This window comes from Podarcis raffonei, chromosome 8, assembly GCF_027172205.1.
Source record: "Podarcis raffonei isolate rPodRaf1 chromosome 8, rPodRaf1.pri, whole genome shotgun sequence".
In the NCBI taxonomy this organism is placed as follows: Eukaryota; Metazoa; Chordata; class Lepidosauria; order Squamata; family Lacertidae; genus Podarcis; species Podarcis raffonei.
Genome location: NC_070609.1, coordinates 74,825,747 through 74,847,166, shown reverse-complemented (window position 1 = coordinate 74,847,166; position 21,420 = coordinate 74,825,747). Strand labels below are relative to the sequence as shown.

At 45.4% G+C, this 21,420-nt stretch overlaps 1 protein-coding gene across 2 annotated transcripts in view; it reads right to left on the bottom strand.

Annotated features, from left to right (window-relative positions):
- TMEM201 (transmembrane protein 201) overlaps positions 1 to 21,191 on the bottom strand; it is a 43,905-nt gene extending 22,714 nt beyond the window's left edge. Inside the window, exons 1-5 of one of the 2 annotated variants that reach the window (XM_053400886.1) lie at positions 20,249 to 21,191; positions 10,346 to 10,466; positions 6,671 to 6,865; positions 3,840 to 4,016; positions 2,145 to 2,545 (exon numbers count right to left, since the gene is read on the bottom strand). In XM_053400886.1, coding sequence (XP_053256861.1) covers positions 2,145 to 2,545; positions 3,840 to 4,016; positions 6,671 to 6,865; positions 10,346 to 10,466; positions 20,249 to 20,364 — 1,010 coding nt within the window. In that variant the 5' untranslated portion in view covers positions 20,365 to 21,191. Of the gene's footprint in view, positions 1 to 2,144; positions 2,546 to 3,839; positions 4,017 to 6,670; positions 6,866 to 7,386; positions 7,560 to 10,345; positions 10,467 to 20,248 lie in introns of those variants that run through there. The other variant, XM_053400887.1, reaches the window with a different exon arrangement.
- Between the last annotated feature and the right edge of the window lie 229 nt (positions 21,192 to 21,420).

Below are 21,420 nucleotides of genomic sequence, written 5' to 3'. Positions count from 1 at the left end.
GGGAGTTAAAAACCAGCCTCTGTTGGCTACACCGTGCAGTAATAACCAATGATGGAAAGAAGGGGGAAGAGATCATTTAGCAACTTTTTCCCACTGATCATTCAGGGAGAAGAGATCAGAGCAACTCGGAGCAGGGCCTTCTGGGTGGCTGCCCCAATCTGTGGAACAACATCTCTGTTGAGATACAGCAGGCACCCCCTTATTTGTACTTCCCAGAAACAATAACACTTCTGTTTCAACAAGCCTTTCCAACTGCATGCAGTGTTCAAAATTAGCCAAGAGCCAAGAACATTTTGCACCTGGCTTTTGACCACTTGAAGATGATTGGGTGCCAGGATGGCACCTGAAATCTCCACTGTCTGGAGGTGCATGTCTGGGGATCATTGGATCTGGACTGTTTTCACACATTAATGCCCCATCCTGTAGAATTCTACCAGTTATATTTTATCTGTACAATCAGAATGAATTTCTGGAACCAAAATGCATTTTCTGTGCAGCCTGAGCAGGAGCAGTCACCATTAAGAAAATGAGGTTGGAACAGGCCAATATATATGTGGGCTGTCCCTGGATCAAGGGACTTTTATTTAAGTTCTCAAAGCTCCTAATCTAGCTCAAGGTTTCCATCTGAACTAGCCAGATGTTTAACTGAGAATCAATCACAGTCAGTTCATCGTTTGAAAAATAAGACTTCGGAGCCATCTTGCCCCAAAATGGAAACTAGACATTCCGTTATGGCCACTGTAACCATGGTTTAAGGAGCTATTTGACACCTAGCTTATAGATCTGAGTTTCGTACCCAGGTTTTGTTTTTTTTAGCTGTTCCTTTAGCTGTTTTTGGTTTAAGTCAACTTGAAACATATGTGAAAGGCAACACGTAAATTAATACATCCTATAATAAAAGGGGCGCGGGTGGCGCTGTGGGTTAAACCACAGAGCCTAGGACTTGCCGATCAGAAGGTCGACGGTTCAAATCCCCGCAACAGGGTGAGCTCCCGTTGCTCGGTCCCAGCTCCTGACAACCTAGCAGTTCGAAAGCACATCAAAGTGCAAGTAGATAAATAGGTACCGCTCTGGCAGGAAGGTAATGGCGTTTCCATGCGCTGCTCTGGTTCGCCGGAAGCAGCTTAGTCATGCTGGCCACATGACCCGGAAGCTGTACGCCGGCTCCCTCAGCCAATAAAGCGAGATGAGCACCGCAACCCCAGAGTCGGCCATGACTGGACCTAATGGTCAGGGGTCCCTTTACCTTTTTATAATACACACATATATTGAACAGAAACACTCACAGGGAGGTGCTGGGTTGTATCCAACACTAGTCCTACTCAAAAGACCCCACTGAAATCAACGGCTGTGGCTAAGGTCCATGCATTTCAATGGGTCCCCTCTGAGTAGGTATAGTGTTGGCCACAATCCTAAGACTCCACCATCCTATTAGAAGTGGGGTGGGGAACCCATGGCCTCTAGATGTTGCTGGTCTCCCAATTCCCAAGGTGGGGGAACGGTTCCTTTAACCAGCAGCCCCCTTTCTTTCGCGTTCTAAATCCCCAGTGTTTGATTTACAGATGAGTTTCCTCTTTTGAACGTAATTAACATGCCAACTAACTTTGCAAAAGTCAGTTTTGACTGCAGCTGCAAAGACACACAGCCAGGTAGAAAATCTAGTAAAAAAAAAGGACTGCATAAGCTGCAATGCAGAGAAGAAAACAAAACCTGATTCCATTTTTAAAAAGTTAACAAGGAACTTCAGGTATGTGACTGTCTGACTCCAGCAGGAATTTTAAAAGGTGAGCATTTTATGGTTTTACGGTGATTTTGTTATTGCTGCTTTCTTCTCTGTATGGCTTCTACATTCAATGCTTAGAAACGTTAATAATTTATTTAGTTCATAAAGTTTACACACACTGCTTACAAAACCGTCAAAGCAGTTTATGAAGAGAATAAAGCAGTAAAATTATCAGTAAAGACAACAATTTGAAAATATTAAAAAGATAAAAACCGGCAATAAACTTTTTAAAAAAATTAAAACACACATCAACATTCTCCATGTCTGGGAACCTTATTTCATAAAATGTATAATTTATAATTAAGTAGTACATAAATGCCATGAATAAATGATTTAAAACCCATCCCAAAATCCCCCATACCTAATTCGTCCCGCCAGCAGCATGGCTAAGGAGCACGTCAGAAGACCAAGGACGACCACCGCAATCTGGTGATTCTTCCCGTAAGACCAAGCCACTCTCAGAGTCTCCACGACTTGCTCTGGCAACAGCTGGATCACTTCCTGCCAGCTGAGGACTTCCAGGAGAGTGCCGTTGCCTGGTGGTGGCACTGCTGGTGGCGATGAGCCAGTGTCGTTCCTCGCTGGCCCAGGGCTTGCTGGAGCAGGAGGAGTTGCATGCTCAGGGGAGAACGGGTTGCCCGACCCGTACAAGGCCATCGTGACGAGAACAATGCAGCTGAGGAAGGCCAGGAACCGGAGAGCAATCACTTGGGCTGGTGTGGTTGTGGCTGTGGCGGTGGACGAAGCCGCAGCATAAAAACTCTGCAGGGGAAGAGAAGAACCTTCATAATCACAAGATTACAGTGCAGGCGGTGTGAGTTGTCTTTATATCTACATGGAAGGGAACACAACTGTGCATGATCAGGCTGGTTCTCTTGGCAACTTCTGAGCCAACAGGCAAGAAATGCTTGCATTCTAGGTAGGCTTCTAAACCACTGGAAAGGTTACGTGGCCCTAGTTGCATGTAACGCTAAACTGTGATGTAATAATAATAAATAATAATAAATTTTATTTATAACCCGCCCTCCCCAGCCAAGACCGGGCTCAGGGCGGCTAACACCAAGTATAAAAACAATTGATTAAAATACAACTTAAAAACAAGATTAAAGTACAACATTAAAATGCAGCCTCATTTCAGTAGAAACTCAAATCAAAAACTTTTTGGGGATGAAAACATCAAATCTTCACCAAGGCCAACTATCCAGACTGGTCCTACATGGGCCAGAAAAAAGCCAGGGAAGTCCTCAAATAGGAGTTCCATCACAGAAGGAGAAAGGAAAAAGGAAAGAGGGGGAGGGGATCAAATTGACTCCAATCCAAAGGTCAGGCAGAACAACTCTGTCTTACAGGCCCTGCGGAAAGAAATCAGATCCTGCAGGGCCCTGGTCTCATGAGACAGTGTTCCACCAGGCCAGAGCCAGTGTTGAAAAGGCACTGGCTCTGGTTGAGGCTAATCTGACTTCCTTAGGGCCCAGGACCTCTAGGGTGTTGCTATTTACGGATAAGATCCACCGCGGGGCAGACCAGGAGAGGAGGTTCCGTAAGTACGAGGGTCCTAGGCCATGAAGGGCTTATGTAGCATATGACCCAGGTCCCATGTAACACTAAACTGTGGCATAGCATAGGAAACAGGTCACATATGACACTAAACTGTGATGTAGCGTAATGGATGGCAACTTGCAGCATCACACCTAATTTCATGCAGCCCTTGGTCCAATTTTCACATGGGTGGCAAAATAAGCACAATAAAAAATTCAGTGGCAGAAAAATAGAGAGAAGAGAGAAGGCCTGGTGTAAAGAAACAGAGAATGAGAAAAGCGTGCTTGATCGGAAAGCCCTACTTAAGAGAAAATATATGACAATCTAAAAATAAAATGCATGATTCAGATTCCACCATCGCTGTGTGTCCATCCTCTTCTGGGTTCAGCACTTGTTGCTCCCACAGCCCATCCAAACAGGATGCCCTGCCTAATGAACAGCTGTCACTTCCTGCCCAAGTGTTATGCCCCGCCCACGCCCAATCAACAGCCGTTCCTTCCTGTTCCTTCTCCCTCACCTGCATGTAGGTCTTGTCTGTCTTCCGGTGGCTGAAGTGGTGCCGAAGCAGCAGGGCGCGGAGCTGCCGGTTCTGGTGCTTGATGTAGTACTCCACTGCGGCCTGGCAAGGACGGCAGAGCTTGTAGGTCTGCTCCAGGTGATGCTTGTACACCTCAATCTCCTCGTCGTACTTGCCCTGCCCGGAAGAAGGAGCAGAAGCTTAGCTGGGGCAGGAGGGGCTCTGCATGCAGAGACACTTACGGCTTCAATCCCCACCAGAAAAAGAGCACCAGACCCATGCTCCCGTTTCATGAGTATCTCTGCTACCTCATTGTTAGAGATGAAGCAGAATAGAGGAACATCGGTACCAGGCAGAAAACATCCTCACCAGTGCTATTTTTCTAGAAAAAGGTGCCAGAACTCACCATGAATGCCTCCCTTGTTCTCTTATAATGGCAATGGCGCCCACCTGGGAGGTGCTGGAACTGAGTTCTGGTGAGTTCCGACTGGGGAAAAAAAAACCTTAATCCTCACCCTCTCAGGCTTTTTAAACTCCTAGGCCAGTGGTTCTCAAAAGGTGTAGCACACCACATTGGTGTGGCAGGGAGCTTCAAAGACACTCAAGGAAACTTTTGAACATTTCAATGTAGTGAAGTATGGTATAGTATAAAAATATTGTTTTCTTGCAGAAAAGGGATAGCTGTCTTTTCAAAAAGAAAGCAAGAGTATCAAGGGAAACTTGAGGATATTCCTAGTTGTGATCCAGAACATGACTAAATAAGTATGAATTTCATGTATACATTATTATGATACATATGTAAGAGGCTCGTTTATAATTATATTTTGGGAATAATCCATATTCTTATGTAGCTGCATTGATTTATATTTTCTGGATGTCCCATGGTCATGTTATGAAGTAGTTGTGTTCCATGTTATAAACCAATCAGTGCTAGGAGTTGTTTCTTTTTGTTTTCAAATGTATTTCTTTATCAATTAAAAAAATTCAGGGTGGTACGAGCAAATTTTTATTCTGAAAGTGTGGCTCAGAGAAAAAGTTTGTGAACGACTGTCCTGGGTCATTTTAAATTTCACTGATGGATCAGTATTTTTCTGCTGGGTCTTATTGTATACAACACAGGGAGCAACATTCTACCAAGTCACAAGCATGACCCTATTCAGACCACACATTTAAAGCACTATGATACCACTTGAAACAGCCAGGGTTTCTCCCAAAGAATTATGGGAGCGGTTGCTTGTTAAAGAGTTCTGAGCGCTGTTAAGAGACTCCTATTCCCCTCCCAGAGGGACAATTCCCAGAATGGCTTAACCATAAAACCCTCTTCCCGAGGAACTCTGGGAATTTTTGCTCTGTGAGGGGAACAGGGGTCTCCTAACAACTCTCAGCTCCCTTAACAAATAGATTCTTTGGGGGAAGCTACAGCTGTTTAAAGCGGTAGTGGCGCCTACCCTGTGGAACGCCCTCCCAGCAGATGTCAACCATTTTACTTTTAAAAGACAACTGAAGGCGGCCCTGTTTAGGGAAGTTTTTAATGTCTGATGCTGTATTGTTTTTAATATTCGGTTGGAAGCCGCCCAGAGTGGCTGGGGAAACCCAGCCAGATGGGCGGGGTATAAATAATAAATTATATTATTATTATCATTATCATAGTGCTTTAAAATGTGTTGTGTGAACGTGGCCTAAGAACTACCAGCATGAGATTCAGTTCCCTCTCAATCATACGTCCCCCAGAAACTCAACTAAGGGGGAAAATGTTCCCCATGTGCTTAGCCATGCAAGCTCACTTTCCCTCAAGGCACCCTCCAACCAGACAAAAATCTTCTTGTGTTAAGTCATGGATGGGGAAAGCCGGCCTGTGTCTTGCCATTGCTATCCTGGTTGCCATGACACCTGAAATAAGTGGGGCAGGCATTTTCAAAGATGTCACCACCTGGAGTGGGGAAGGCAGTAACACATGAAAGCGGGGGGGGGGGGGATAATAGAGACAAAGGGGGTAGGACGACAAGGCAGTAGCAGAAGACACTTGCAGGGCATTGCAAATTCAGACTGTGGCTGTATACACATCATGCATTTAAAGAACATGGCTTTCTCCCTCCCCAAGAGTCCTGGGAACTGTAGTTCAAGTGTGCGGAGAGTTGCAGCTCTGACAGGAAGAACACATTCCCTAAGATTTTTTAATATTTTTTTTTGGTGGGGGAAGCTCAAAATGTATGGTGCAGATGTATGCAGTCAGAGTTTAGATTCATAAACTAAAATTCATTTTAGACAAAATGATAACAATATTCAAAAGCCTCCTGTGAAATGGGCTACTCTTTGGCGTTCTTTGCAACTTTTCAACTTGAAGTGAGAATACCGTAAGACATTGAGGACAACATCTTGATAGTTATTAACAAAGCAAATCCTTAGGAAAAAAGAAAAGCAAGGAAAGGTCATGTTGCTACCTCCACCCCAATATCAATAATAATTATTTTTCCGAGGGAGTGTGAATGCAGCAATGTAAAGCTGCACCCTTTTTTGTGTAATTTTATTGAAATTGTATTGTTTACTCTTTATTTTAATCGGTCGCTGAATTATAAGTTTTCCATGAAAGAAATCACACACAAACTACAGCTCCCACGATTTTTGGTGGGAACGTTAAGATTTAAAAGTATGATGTGTACATGAAATAGAACGATGTAAACAACCACAAAAGGTTTGTTTCCTAAGATCCAGAGGGTCGCATTTGTCTCCTGGGTCGAGCTTCCCCTTCTGTGGGTTTATGGCCTTAGGGAAGGTTAAGTACCAGAACCTTAAAACGAAGGGCTGCTCTGAGTCCCGAGATCAGTTCGTACCTCCTCCCTGGGTGTGAAGGATGCCAGCTGCTTAATCTTCGTGGTCTGATGGTTGTTGCACTTCCTACAGAGAAGGACCTGGCTGCTCACCCACTGCTGGGGCTTGGTGGGGTCGTAGAAGGCGCCGGCCCCAGAGACAACGTGGTTCAGATGCTCCATGTACTGAGCTGGGATCGGCTTGTTGTAATCTCCATTCTGCCAAGAGGGGTCAAAAGGAGAGGCAATGGTTACTCCAGTCTCCTTCCTGCTGCTCTACGACGTTTTTATTTTTTCATAAAAAATATCTATACACTGCTATTCTTTTTTTTTTTTAATTGGAGTTCACAACAATTGTACACTGTTTTAATTTTTATTATCTGCAGCCTGTGGTTCCAGGGCAGGTTACATTAACATACAACATTAGAGCACAATATTACAAACACTTTAAAACAGCTTAACAGTTAAAGAAATAAGGCGGGTCCTAAAAATGTACACCTCAAATGTCAAAAGCTGTATAATGAAGGTGACAGGTGCACCTCTGTGGGGAGGGAGCTCCACAGTTAAGGGGCTGCCACAGAGAAGGCCCTTTTGTGGGCCACCATACAATAAAAAACATATTAAAGGGTTAAAATCAGAAATCCGTTACCTACAGTGAAAAGATGCATTCTTAACTGCCTGCGTAAGCCTAATAGAAAATAAGTTTTCGGCAGGCATTTAAAAGTTTTGACAGAAGGCACCTGCTGAATCTCTGCTGGCAGAGCATTCCACAATACTGAGATGAAGATACTGTTTCTTGCTGTTGTCAAATGGAACTCCAGCCCCAACAACATCTGGAGGGCCAGAGTTTCCCCCCGGTCCTACCGTTGGGGACCTTCCCATGGGCACCAAGCTCTTAAGAAGACCCAGAAATCTGTATAATTGGATTTAAAATGGGAAAATCAATAAAAATAATTGGGGGGGATTAAAAAAAAAAGAATACAAAATATTATGAATACAAAACAAAGCTGTATTTCATTGGGACTTGTCACTCCCGTGATTGGCCAGCCACATAAGTAACAAATGGCTGCCAAATGGAGGCAAAATCCATAGATTTATTTGCACCCCGAGATACTCTTAATTTTTACGGGCCAACAAAAGCAACCTTGGAAAGTTATTTATTATCATTTCAAATTATTGTTTTAAGTTTATAACCCGCCCTTCTTCTTTGCTCCTCTTGCTATTGTGAGCCAAGAAACAGTTGGGTTTAGCGTCACGGCCAAACCCAGGCTCGTGGTTTGGAAAACCCACAAGTGGTATGCCACAAAACAAACCTTAATTAAAGTCCTAGCAACTCTCACTGCTAGGGTTATTGGTGGTTACTTGCCAGGACAGCTATGTACTACCCTCCAGGGCTAGAGGCGGTGAACTTCTGAAAACCAGTTGCTGTGGTTCTCAAGTGGGGAGTGCACCACTGCACTGCTTATGGGCTTTCCATAGGCACCTGGTTGGCTACTTTGAGGATGCCGGACTAGATGGGCCTTCTGATCTGATGATCCAGTAGGGATCTTTCAAAGTCAATTCATAAGAGTAACTGGGGCATTTGGTTTCATGAGTCCCACCAACTGGAGGACCTACGGGAAAACTGGCGAGATCCAATTAAGGCAGAACTGAGTGAGGGGGCAACAGTCCACTTCTCTTGTACGGAAGATGGATAAAAATTGTACCAGAGTTTATTTGAAGAACCAATTCACAGTAAAGTGTGAAGTACAGATGGATTTTATTTCATAAAATGTGTATTATACCTCTTGATTGTAAAAAAACAACAACCAGAAAGATTCAAAGTGGTTTACAAAATGAGTAACACAATGAAATGATCCATCAAAAGCAACTATCTAAAATCTTCAAAAATAATTATCTTGTGCCTCCTCCTTGAGAGGTCCAGAATTTGGCAACACAAGAATGGGCCTTCTCTGCAGTGGCTCCCCGTCTGTGGAATGCTCTCCACAGGGAAGTTCGCCTGGTGCCTTCATTATATACCTTTAGGCACCAGGCAAAAACATTCCTTTTTAAACAGGCCTTTGGTTGATCTGATTTACACCCTATGCCCTTTTAAAATGTGTTGGGTTTTTTGTGGGGAGGGGCTATTGGGTTGTTGTTTTTATTTTTATTATGTATTTTGTGGTTTTAGATCTTGATTTTGTTCTGTAAATCCCCCTGAGACCCCTAAGTATAAGGAGGTATATAAATTCAATAAAGAATAATAGTTAAAATCAACGATAACCTAAAGTCCAGATTTTAGGAAGGTAAAATTATGTCTGGGTAGGCTGGCCTAAACAAAATCAATTTTAACAGGCACCTAAAAGAGTGCAGTGAAGGCGCCTCCCTGGTTTCAATAGGCAGGGAGTTCCAAAGTGTGGGTGTTGCCACGCTAAAGGATGGATTCCTTATAAATGCAGAATGAGTATTATGTGGCACCTTGTAACAGTCTGCAGAATGAAGAGGCAGAGCAAGCATATACGGATGGGGTCTGGTGAACTCACAGGTAAACTGATCTGAAGCTGTTAAGTTACCTCCTAAGCCCACTGATTCTCATTCAATGCTCACTCCAAATCTATCCCACTTACCTTAACATTCCACACCCCAAAACTATCTCCTCCCTTCAATCCCAAAGGTGGTTCACTCGTTACACCAACTTTTGCTTTTAAGCTCCCACCCTCGACCTCTGCCAGTAAATTCTACCAACAGGGACATACACCCAAAAAATCAGAAGCCCACACCATAACAACTCGGAAGCAGGGCCTTTGTTGTGGTTGCCCCTGTTCTGTGGAACAGCAGCCCTGCTGAGATACAGCAGGCACCCACAGATCTGTACTTCAAAGAAACAACCCAATTACATTTTTGCTTTGATAAGCTTTTCCAGCTGGGCGAAAAGGTCTCTTGCCTTAAGGCGTTCAAACTGTATTGCGTATCTTCAGTGCCAGTCGCTACCCGTCAGCCTTGCCTACCTCACAGGGATGCTGTGAGGATGAAACGGAGACGGGGAGAAGTGTGTGTGCACCACCTTGAGCTCCTCTCGGGAGAAAAAAGGTGGGATATAAATGTAATGAAATTAAGATAGATAGATAGATAGATAGATAGATGATAGATATATGTAAAAGGGGATTCATAAATTGATACACACCAATATCGAACAGACATATATGCACATGGGTTGGCACCGGGTTTGTACCCAAGGCTAGCCCCACCCAAGAGCATACCCATTGAAAGCAATGACCACGACTAACTTAGGGCCATTAATTTCCATGGGTCTACTCTGGAGCAAAACGTAGGCCACATTCACACCATATATTTAAAGCGCTATTACTGCACTTTAACAGTCATGGTCCCCCTAGGCAAAAAATCCTGGGAACTGTAGTTTGTTAAGGGTAAAGGGTGCTTAAGAGACCCTATTTTCCTCACAGTTATAATTCCCAGAATGCTGGGAATTGTAGCTCCATGAGGGGAACAGGAGACCTCCTAACAGCTCTCAGCACATTTAACAAACTATATAAAAAAATTGGGGGGGACGGGACAATGATGGTTTAAAGTGGTATCATAGCGCTTTAAACACATGATGTGAATGTGGCCTCAGTTGGAGGCAACCCAGCTTGCTTTGGCCCTTGACCGCTATTTCATCTCGTCATAGAGGCTTTACGAGGCGCCACTCTTGAAACATACCTCTTGGAAGCCATTGTACTGCTCGCAGTTGGGGCAATCCCAACAGTTCCGGTTCCCGTACGGAACCACGGTGTCCTGGTTGCAGAACCAGCAATTCACAGTCATGTGGGTGGGTTTCTTCCTGTGGGGAACAGCATAAAAAAAAAGTATACATCACACTGGGCCCTGGGAGGAGGAGGCCCAATGTGACACATTTCAGTCAGGCAAAAACATAGCAAGGAAGTTATGAAGCAGGGCTAGGAAGGGTTGTGGAGAGATTTCCGAGGGCCAGGCAAGAGCAGCCTGGAGGGCCACAATAGTCTTCTTGGCCTGAGATTCCCCACCCCTGGCTTAGAGAATCATATAATAATACCCACGGTTTGATATACTCTTTTTATATGCAAATTAGGCCACATCCAACTACATTCTCCTCAAACAGACCTAAAGTTACTCATGGCCATTAACCAAAAGCTAGTCCTCCTCAGAGCAGACCCATCTTAAAGTTAACAGGCATGACTATCTTGGGTTGCTTATTTTCAAATGGGCCTACTCTGAGTAGGACCTAGTTAAGATACAAGCTTTTAATTCCTGCTCAAAGATCCGCTGTTGATGTTTTGCTTTTTTAATAGCGGGAATTGCTTTAGGCCCACCTGGTGGGGGAAGAAAGTGAGATCAAAGATTTAATAATAATAATAATAATAATAATAATAATAATAATAATAATAGTGGTTGTCTAGCAACCGCAAGACACTGCCTTCTAATCACTTCCTGCAGGCTTTCAAAGGTCATGTCCTGTGGTTGCTAGGCAACCTCAACTTGCTTCAACCTCCACTGTGGTACACAGCAAACACAGGGCATCCCTTTGAGCATCAGCAAGCAGTTAGAAGACCTCAACTTCTAGGGTTACCGAAGCAACCACCTTGCAGTTGCTTGGCATACCCCCAGAAACGCTTGCAGGTTGACCTGGAAGCAATTCGGGACAGTACTGCAACCACAAGATCCTCCCACCTCTCTTTACCAGGCAACAGACCAAATTTTCCCCTTTCCCGCCAAAACAGAAAAATAAGATGGAGACCCAGAAAATGGAAAAGCCGTAGATGTCCAATCCAGGGAGGAGTGGGGCCCACGGCTGGGATTTCCCCATCATATTTTTCTGGGAAGGGAAGAATTTGCTGCCCAAAGCCAGAGAGCTTAATGGGGCAGCTGTAAACAGTAAACGAGCAGAGCCACAAGTGAAAAGCAGAACTTCAATAGAAAAGGATTGCCTGTCTATGCACTGGAATGAAACACTTGCCATCAAAATGAGCAGCTGTTGGGGCTTAACCCTTTTGGACAGAGGGAGAGTCATTTGCTTTGTTTTTTAAAAAAAAGATAAGCAAAAGTCTAAGAACAGGCTTTTGAAGACAGACTTGTTCACACAGACATTCCCTTGCTCACTCAACCTGTTTTAATTGCTGTGTTGTTTCAAAATGACTTTTATACTGCATAATTTTACCTTGGATTGTTATATATATATATATATATATATATATATATATATATATAATGGATTTTTTTAATTGCATATCTTAACTGTGAGTGTTTATATTTTCGATGGGACTGTTTTAGTGTTCATTTTAATTAGGTGCATTTATATTTTCATGTTTTAATGGGATTTCTTTTATTAAACTTCGGGCCATGGTGCCTTGGTACTTGAAAAGTGCGCTTAGAAGCCAAGCTTGTTTGTGTATATAATAATGATAAAGGTCTTTTATTTCACAGCAGCTACAGAAGTGGGTGACTTGTTCATGTGAACAAGCCATCTCAGACAGGAGCACAAGAAATTGTATTACATTGAGTCAGACAAGCTCTGTACTGTCTGCACTGACTGGCAGCAACTCCCAAGGATTTCACCACGCCTACCTGAAGACGCCAAGGTATGAACCTGGGGACTTTTTGCATGCAAAGGAGATACTCTACCACTGACGACCAACTAACCATCAAAGACCTGACCTGGAATGAAAGCTACCTCCCCCCCCCCATTTAAGTAGGGGGCATGTGTTTTGTATTGGGGTCTGTGCATATGCAGAGACAAGCTGTGCAAAATAAAAATAAAAATTATGGGTGACCCAAATGCCAGTTAGTTATTCCATGAGCACAGCTTTCCTCTCTATAAACGCAAAGTGCTGCTAATGACTTATAAAGCCCAACACAGTTTAGGCCCAGTCTATCAGGACGGCCATATTCTCCCATATGAACCTGCCTGGGCTGTGTGATCTTCAGTGCCACCACCCTTATGTGCAGACTTGGTGTTGATGTGAAAAAGGGCCTTCTCGGTGGCTGCTCCCAGACTCTGGAACTCCCTTCCTAGAGAAGCTTGACTGGCTCCCTCCTTGTTGTCCTTCGACTGGCAGATAAAGACTGTCTCATTCCGAAAGGCCTTTGGGAATTGACTGGTTTTTAAGGAAAGGGCTTTTAATAGTGCTGTGCTATTTTAATTGTATTTTAATAGATTTGTTTTCTTTATATATTTTTAAAATTTTATTAGAGATCAATTACTTTTATCTTTTATATGCTTCTAAGCTTTCTGTTTTGGCCTCTCATGAAGAGAAGCCTCAGATTATGATTGCAGGGTCCAGGTCAGTTCATAATCTTGTGTTTAAAGTATAATACATTTTCTAAAAAGCTGCCATCTAGTTGCTCCCACCCAAAGTGTGTCAGCGGCCAAGGTATTCCCCAAGGAATCTTTGCTACGTTTCTTTAGCCGCCAGGCAAAAACATTCCTTTTCTCCTAGGCCTTTGGCTAATTAAACAGTCTATGGCCTTTTAAACTGTGTGTAAAGGATGGGATGGTATTGCTTTTGTTTGTTACGACGTTATATTTTTTTGTGTTTTTACACTGTAAAGCACCCTGTGATCCTAGGATGGGCAGTGCATCATCATTATAATAATAATAATTATTATTATCATCCTCATCTCCATGTTGTTTCATTCTGTGCCAGTCGCCTTGAGTCCTGATCTGGGTGGAAAGCAGGATATAAATAAATACAACAACAACAGTAGTAGCAGCAATAATATAGTGCCAGGTATTGCTGCAGGCAAAACAAGACTTCAAATTCCGCCAAGCACAGCTGCCCGAGATGGGAATTCCACTCCCCTTACCCAACACACCTCACCTCTCCACCATCTGTTTCCACATGACTTCAGCACAAGGGCTCCTTTGAACTACAGCTGTCGGAAGCACCACAGAGCAAAAAGGCCCAGCTGATGCAAACAGGGGCCAAGGGAATGCTTGGGACATCCATCTGCTGCAATGCAAGCCAAGCATACCTCCTGCCTGGGCTCATGTCCTCAACCAGCAGGCTTGGACGTCACAGACCCTTCTTTCTTGGAATTAACAAACAAACTATTTTCATTAGGGCGCACAGAATTGCAGAGTTGGGAGGGATCCCAAGGGTCATCTAGTCCAACTTCCAGCAATGCAGGAGTCACAAATAACGAATCCCTTTTTTGCCACAGCAGGCATTGTTTTAGAAGAGGTATTCCTCCTCCTCTCCCTGAGACTCTGAGGAGAGAACACCTGTGTGTGTGTGTGTGTGTGTGTGTGTGTTGCACACTCTCTCCTAACCTTTCTTTAGAATCTGGCAACCAATCTATCAGAAGGGGGCACCTTTTAGCATCAGTAACAATAATCCACTTAATTTACCAAAACTATTTTTAAAACTTATTTTAAGAAGGGCTAAACAGTGTATGTGTATATATATGTGTATATATTCACACCTCTTAACCCTGAGCTTTTGACACACGTAATGTCCACTTTTAGGACCCACCTTATTTTTGCAATCGCAAGTTGTTTTTAACTTAATGAATATTATATATTCATGGTAACTCGGGTTACAGACGCTTCAGGTTACATACGCTTCAGGCTACAGACTCTGCTAACCCAGAAACTCGGGTTAAGAACTTTGCTTCAGGATGAGAACAGAAATCGTGCAGCGGCAGCAGGAGGCCCCATTAGCTAAAGTGGTGCTTCAGGTTAAGAACAGTTTCAGGTTAAGAATGGACCTCCAGAACAAATTAAGTTCTTAACCCGAGGTACCACTGTACACTGCTGGACTCCAATGCTCATCAGCTCCAGCCGGAATGGATAATGGTCAGGTCCAGCGATCTAAATTCGCCCAGCACACTTTGCACCTGGCTACCAGGTGCCCGGGTGGCACCTGATGTCTCCACCACCTGGAGGTGCATGCCTGGGGATCCTTGCAGCGTGACTATTTTCAGACACATCCTGTGGAATTCTATCCATTATATTTTATCTGCACAATCAGAATGAATTTCAGGAACCCCAAAGTCGCATGGGGTAAAATGATTTTCGAGCCATCTGGCCCAAAAAGGGCAACTAGGCGTTCCATTTTGGTTGACTGTAACCCTGGTTTAAGAAGCCATTTGGTGCCTAGCTCATATATCTGAGTTTCTAACACTGCTCTGGGCTGATGCAAAAGTGGAGTCTGACAACATCTAGAAGGCACCACAACAGCAAAATCCAGGACAGCGGTAGCCAGTCTTACTGGATTCTACATGAAAGCTGTCCGAGAGATGGCTTTTCTTCCTCACAAACAGCAGAGAGCAACAAACAGGCCCAATCAAGAGTTTCCACCGAGGTCAAGTCTTATCAGCCATTCTGGCTCCAGATGCCCCTACTCAGCTCTCTTGTGCCTTCTGCTTCCTCAAATGAAGGGTGTATGGCAATCCTTTCATTTCAGACAAACTGGGAGCAGCGTGGAGATTTCCTCAGCTTGTGCCTTTCTCAGACGAAGAAGCGATAATCTCGTGGCACTATTTCCGTGATCCTACTCTGTCTGGGGCCACAGACGCATTAAGAACAAAAACAATGCTGTTTTAGATCAAGAAAACGCAGAAGGGGGTGGCTGGTCTGAACAAGATGGAGATTATCAGGCAAATCACAGGCCCTGCAAATCTGCCTGCTCAAGCATTGTGTCCAGGAGAGGGCAAGAAATTCAGAAGCATTGCATAACGTTTACTACACTCCTGCATCTGTTACCAGCACATGGGGTTCTGATGTATGCTGCCTTTGTATATGGAGGTTCTATTTCATCAATATAAGCAATAGCCATTGATAGACTGATGCCTCACATTATTTTTTCTTTGAAGCTGAAGTTAGCACCCCCTCCCCACGTGCAATGAAACCCCAGCAAAACACATATCTTAGAACAAGGAAGGGGAAACTTTTTTCCAGCTTGAGGGCCACATTCCCTTGTTAGTAACCTTCTGGGGGCCGCATGCCAGAGGCAGAGGTGAGCAGTTAAGGGATGCGACTCTTTCCTTTGCAAAGTAAGCTTATATTCCAGTCATGCAAAAGCCAGAGAGCTACACACACCCATTTTTATAACCAGAAAAGCAATGAGTTTTATCACAATTCAAGGACACTCTGCAGAAAGGCAAAGGCACTGATAAAAGACACATTAAACTCTTATCTGGGGAAAGCTGCTTGCCCCACAAACGGCATTCCAAAGTTACTCAAAACTACGAAGGTTGGGCCTGATTCCTGGGCCACAAAGCTCAAGCAGGGAGCCAAAATTTAAGGGCTAGAACACAGAAGTTCAACGAAAACTTGCAGGCAGTGTAGATGATGAATAACAAGGTCAGACGTATCCTGGATAAGGGAAATACACTGCAGAGCCATGAAGCTCAATGGGGGTCCTTGGAAAAATCAGGCTGTCACTTAGCCTACCTGAAAAGGCTGTTGGGAGAATAACCTTTTCTTGCCAGAATCAGCTACACTCAGAGGAGAGTATCCACTGCACCTCTGCGTGTCCAAAATAACGATTCATGGAGAAATACACGGAAACCTATTTTTCCAGATTTAAGAGGCAACAGTAACATGATTCCAGAAGTGGTTTTTTTTTATAAAAAAAAATCGGGGGTGGGGTGCATTTTAAGAATTAAAACTTTGGGAGCCACTGTTGCAGTGCAAGAAAGCAGTCATTAACTTGCCACAAAAAAAGGGAAGTGGACATTTTAAAATGTTCTTCCCAAGTTCTGCTCAGGCAGTGTCCAGTCATCATGACCCCTGGAGGAAGATGGAGAAAAGCGGCTGTACAAGACCTCATCCCCAAACGAAATGCATTCCTCACATTCCACCAGAGAGACATTCTCAGGGCTGATCCTTTGCCTGCAATGGATGAAAAAAACCTATTCACTCATTTTGCCTGCCTCCTCTAATCGTTCTCCCTAGTCAAACAACAGGAATGTTAACGCTCACCTGCAGCATCTGCTTCAGACTGAAAACAAAATAAGCTCTGCTTTGCTGGAATTTTTTGAGATTTCCATGCAAGCCTCTGAGAGCCCAGGCTGGTGGCTAGTCCAGCATCATGTTCTCACAGCAGCCAACCAGATGCCTGTGAGAAACCAGCAAAAGCAGGACCCTAGCACAAGAGCCCTCTCCCCTCCAGTTTCCAGCAACTAGCTTTCAAAAACATTGCTACCTCTGACTGTGGACGCACAGCCCAGCCATCGTGACTAACAATCAATGGACTTCCTTTTGAGCAGACGGAAGGAGAACCTCATTCAAAGTCACTGCTCCTCCCTTTCAGCCTCCAACCTACCTATGCTACCATCCCACCTTACAGGGCTGTGGTAAAGCAGGTAATCTATCATGTATGCAAAGGGTGGCCCTCCAGGTCGCATGATCTGGTCCTCAGAACCCCCCTTCCCAAAGTCAGAATCCTCATGAGCCTTGCTCTGCACCCTCCTCAAGTGTTCTTGCCTGGCTGGATTGTGGCCTTGAACTCTGATTTTGCCTGCCTGGATGGAGGATCAGGAGAGGTGTGTTTAGAGAAACAAGACCGCTGGATGAAAGGGGAGGAAATTACATTAGTTGCCATACTAGGATGTGGCCCTCAGAAGGGAATATGGCCCTTGGGAACGTGAGGAAATAATTATTATCTTATGATTTACTAGCTTCCTCGAGTGCTGACACCTCCACCATGGGAAGCAATGACAGCTGAATTAGCACAGGACCAACACAGGTTCGTAACAATAACATTTTTAAAATGCACAGACCCAAACTGTTCTCAGGGGGCACTTTATTCAATTAGAAACGTGCAACTGCAGAGGACGTGGCTTTAAATAATGTGTTTCCACACACAGAGAGAAGGGATCACTACATGTCAAGGGAGGAACGTGGGTGGCGCTGTGGGTTAAACCACAGAGCCTAGGACTTGCCGATCAGAAGGTCGGTGTTTCGAATCCCCACGACGGGGTGAGCTCCCATTATTGCTCGGTCCCTGCTCCTGCCAACCTAGCAGTTCGAAAGCACATCAAAGTGCAAGTAGATAAATAGGTACCGCTCCGGCGGGAAGGTAAACGGCGTTTCCGTGCGCTGCTTTGGTTTGCCAGAAGCGGTTTAGTCATGCTGGCAACATGACCCGGAAGCTGTACACCGGCTCCCTTGGCCAATAAAGTGAGATGAGCGCGCAACCCCAGAGTCGGCCACAACTGGACCTAATGGTCAAGGGTCCCTTTACCTTAACACAGAGAGAATGCAAACCAGTAGAAGAGACTCCCTTGGAAGGTGGTGGACTTTCCTTCAATGGAGGCTTTTAAACAGAGGTTGGATGGATTCTTTAGCTGCGATTTCTGCATTGCAAGGGGCTGACCTAGATGAACCTTGGGGTACACCTTCCAACTCTACAATCTATAAAAACCAAAACCTGACTTGGTTCCATTGAGAACATCTTACTCTTCCTAAACCTCTGGCAGCAAAGGAACTATTATAACTGGAAAGCACATTTCAATCTTACACCACATCTTACTTACGGATGTGTGTGTGAGAGAAAGTGTTCTACTTTCCTCCTACCACCCCATGCATCTGTATACATTGCTCACCTTGGGATTCTAGGACTGGAAGGAGGCAAGCCCAGAACAGCAACTCATACAGAAGCACAACCCTTGAGAGCAAGGACACTTTGCCATAGCTCTGCAACTGGGAGTGACTGACTGACTGAAGCCTATCTAAATTACCAAGTCAGCTTTCACTGGAGTTCAAAGCAGGCTGCTCCCTAGACTGTTTTATTTATTTACAACATTTGTATGTCACCCCATAATGTGAAGTTCTTTAGGAAACTTTCAAGGGCATATTACTCATTTCAGACTCATCAACTTCTTCCTCAAGGCACACAGTTTGAGAATCGCAGTCCTTATGGGATCAGGAAGCTTGTGTCCACTGGGCAGTTTCCTATGTCCACAGTGACCCACAGAAGCAAAATGTTACCCAAAGCATCCAACGGTTGGGCCGGGCTTTCGCCAACCCGATACCCTCCAGTGTTAGAAATCAGCCCTGTGAAGTAGATTAAGAGGCTATGACTGGCCCAAGGTCACCCAGCGAGCTTCATGACTGAGGAGGGCTTTGAACCTGATCTCTCAGGTCCTATTCTGACACTCTAACCACTACACCACACTGACTTCCAAGAGCCCTGCTGCTATGCGACAGCTCTATAAATTACGCAGGTAAGTAAATATGGGGAAAGCAAAATGTCACCTAGAGAAAGATCTGAAATATTTTCCTTAAAGCTTGAATTTATTTTAGTCTGGATTGTTTGGTTTGATGTTTTAATGTGTTGTAAACCACCGTGAGATTGTTTTTTTAAGATTTAGTGGCACAGAAATGAAATTAATAAATAACAACAATTCACTGGAAAAAAGGTGCCCAGACACTCCATTGTGGTGACCACAACCCAGGTTTAAGGTGCTATTTGGTGATTAGCTTATATATCTGAGTTTCCATGACTGCCTCCAGCCTCAGCCAGCATTGCCAACAGGCTGGGATGATGTGAGTTGTAGTCCCAAGCATCACAAGGACCACAGAAGGCTGGATTAGACCCAACTTTTAAGCAGGCTGTCAAGATGCACATCCAAGCTTATATATGAGAGTTTCTAACACTGTACTGGATATGGAACAAAGCTGAGAGAACATGGATACTGTAAGGTCACTTCTTGTGCACAACCACCAATATTTGGGCAGGATTCCCTAAATCACAGTTTCAGTAACAAAACCACTCCTTATATGCTTATCCGCTCATAACTCCGGTTCAAATCCACTGAGCAACACGGGACCGTGTAAATTTCAATATAAAATCAGTATGGCTAGGAAGGGCTGAAACCCTAGAAAGCTGCTGGGAATCACAGTAGAAGAATACTGAGCGAGACGGACAAAGGGTCTGACTCAAGGCAGCTTTTATGCAGCACCACGAAGACTAGAATCTTGCTCTGTTTTGGGGGGAGGGCCTTGAGCGGAGTGGTAAGAGCATCTGCCTTGCACGCAGAAGATCCCACGTTTAATCCCCAACGGATTCTCCAGGTAGGGCGTGGAGAGACACCTGCCAGTCCGTGCTGACAACACTGAGATAGGTAGGCTGTCAGTTCCGCCTCAATTAAAAGACAGCTTTCGCCTTTCATCACTGTAAAACTTTTGTGGTCATTTTTTAATAAAGCTAACTCGGCATTCATTGAAACCCGTTCGGATGGCACCCTTCTCTACAAGCGGTTCGTGACTCCGGAAGGGGGCGGGACTTCACCTCCCCCTCCAAGAAAAAAACCCCGGACATTTAAAAAAATATTCCTCTCTCCCAAAAAGAAACAAGAGAAGCAAAGAGGCGGGAGGAAAGACTCGCCCTCCCGCAGGAAGATCCCGGCAGTTCAAATCGAAGGGAGGCGAGTCGCAAGCATGGTCGCTCCCCTTCCGAAGGCTTAAGGCGGCAACCCCGCCCAGCTTGCCTGGCTGGGCCTCCCAAAGCATGCTCGCCTCCTGGAGGCAGCTTAATCCGCGCGGCGGATCTTTTATATTACAGTACATTATCATTTGTATTACTGCCTCGATCGCAATTCCACGGGACATGTAGGTATTTAAAATAAAGCACAGCTTACCTCCGGGCGATTTTGTACAGCAGGACTCCGCCGGCAGCAGCGCACACAGTCACCCCCAGGCCCCCGGCCAGGCCGGCGGTGGGGCAGCCGGCCAGCAGCGCGCCGACTCCCTCCATGGCCGCTGGGCTCTGCGGGAGAAAAGGCTCAGGGAGGAGGAGGAGGGAAGGGGAACTGAAAAGGGAGCGGGGGGGGGGGAGTAAACGGAACTGCAACGACCGCTGCTCGGATTCCTCGTGCGAGGGGGCGGTCGCGAAAAGAGAAGGAGGAAAAAAATAATAAAAGGCTGTTTCCACCGCGCGCTCAGCAAAGAAAGAACGGCGCCTCCTCTTAGAACGCGTCGAGGGGGAGCGTTCTTAGAACGTTCAGTTGCGGCTTTCGGAGCGCGAGGAGGCGGAGGAGAGAAGCGCCGGATGCGGATTGGAATGCTCGGCCGAGCCTTTCGGAACGCTGAGTAACGAGCAGCCTCTTTAGAACGCGGAGTGTCCAATCGCGCGCCCGGCTCCCTTTCTCACCTCCACGCCTCACTCCCCCGCCCCCCGCGGCGCCCTCTGCTCCAACGCTTTGAAGAATTAGAAGAAAGCGCGCCCGCGCGTGGCAGAGGCAAATCCAGAAAAAGCGCCAAAGGCGGAACGGGTTGATCAAGAGCGTTACCCCCCGCCCGGTTCAGTAGACACAGCGGGCAATTGGAGCGGTTCCTTTTCTCCTCCCCTCTTTCTATAAAGCGGTATGACCTTCCCTCCACTGCCGCCGCCGCCGCTCCTCCTCTTCCAGGAGGCACCTATCCGCCCCCTTCTCGCATATACCCCCAGCTGGCTGCCTCGCCTCCAATCACCGGCACGAGGCGTGGGTAAGCATGGCTGGAGGCGGCGCGGGGAAGGAAAAAGGAATCCGAGGCGGCGATCCTTTTACGCACGCTTTCCCCCTTTGGGAGTAAGCGCTGCTGAACGCAGCACGTGGCTGTGGAAGTGGGAGCTTTGCACACGCGCACACCCAAACGATTCGGGGTACGGAGCGCCGTGCACACCGAAGCACTGCTCACCCCATGGTGGAATGACGACGAAAATAAGCAAACCTTTTGTGTGTGTTCAGGCAGAGTGGCGTCAAAAATCAAGCGGATCACCCTTTATTTATCTTTAAAAAAAAAAAGCGTGAGCAGCTCAGTCTAATAAATT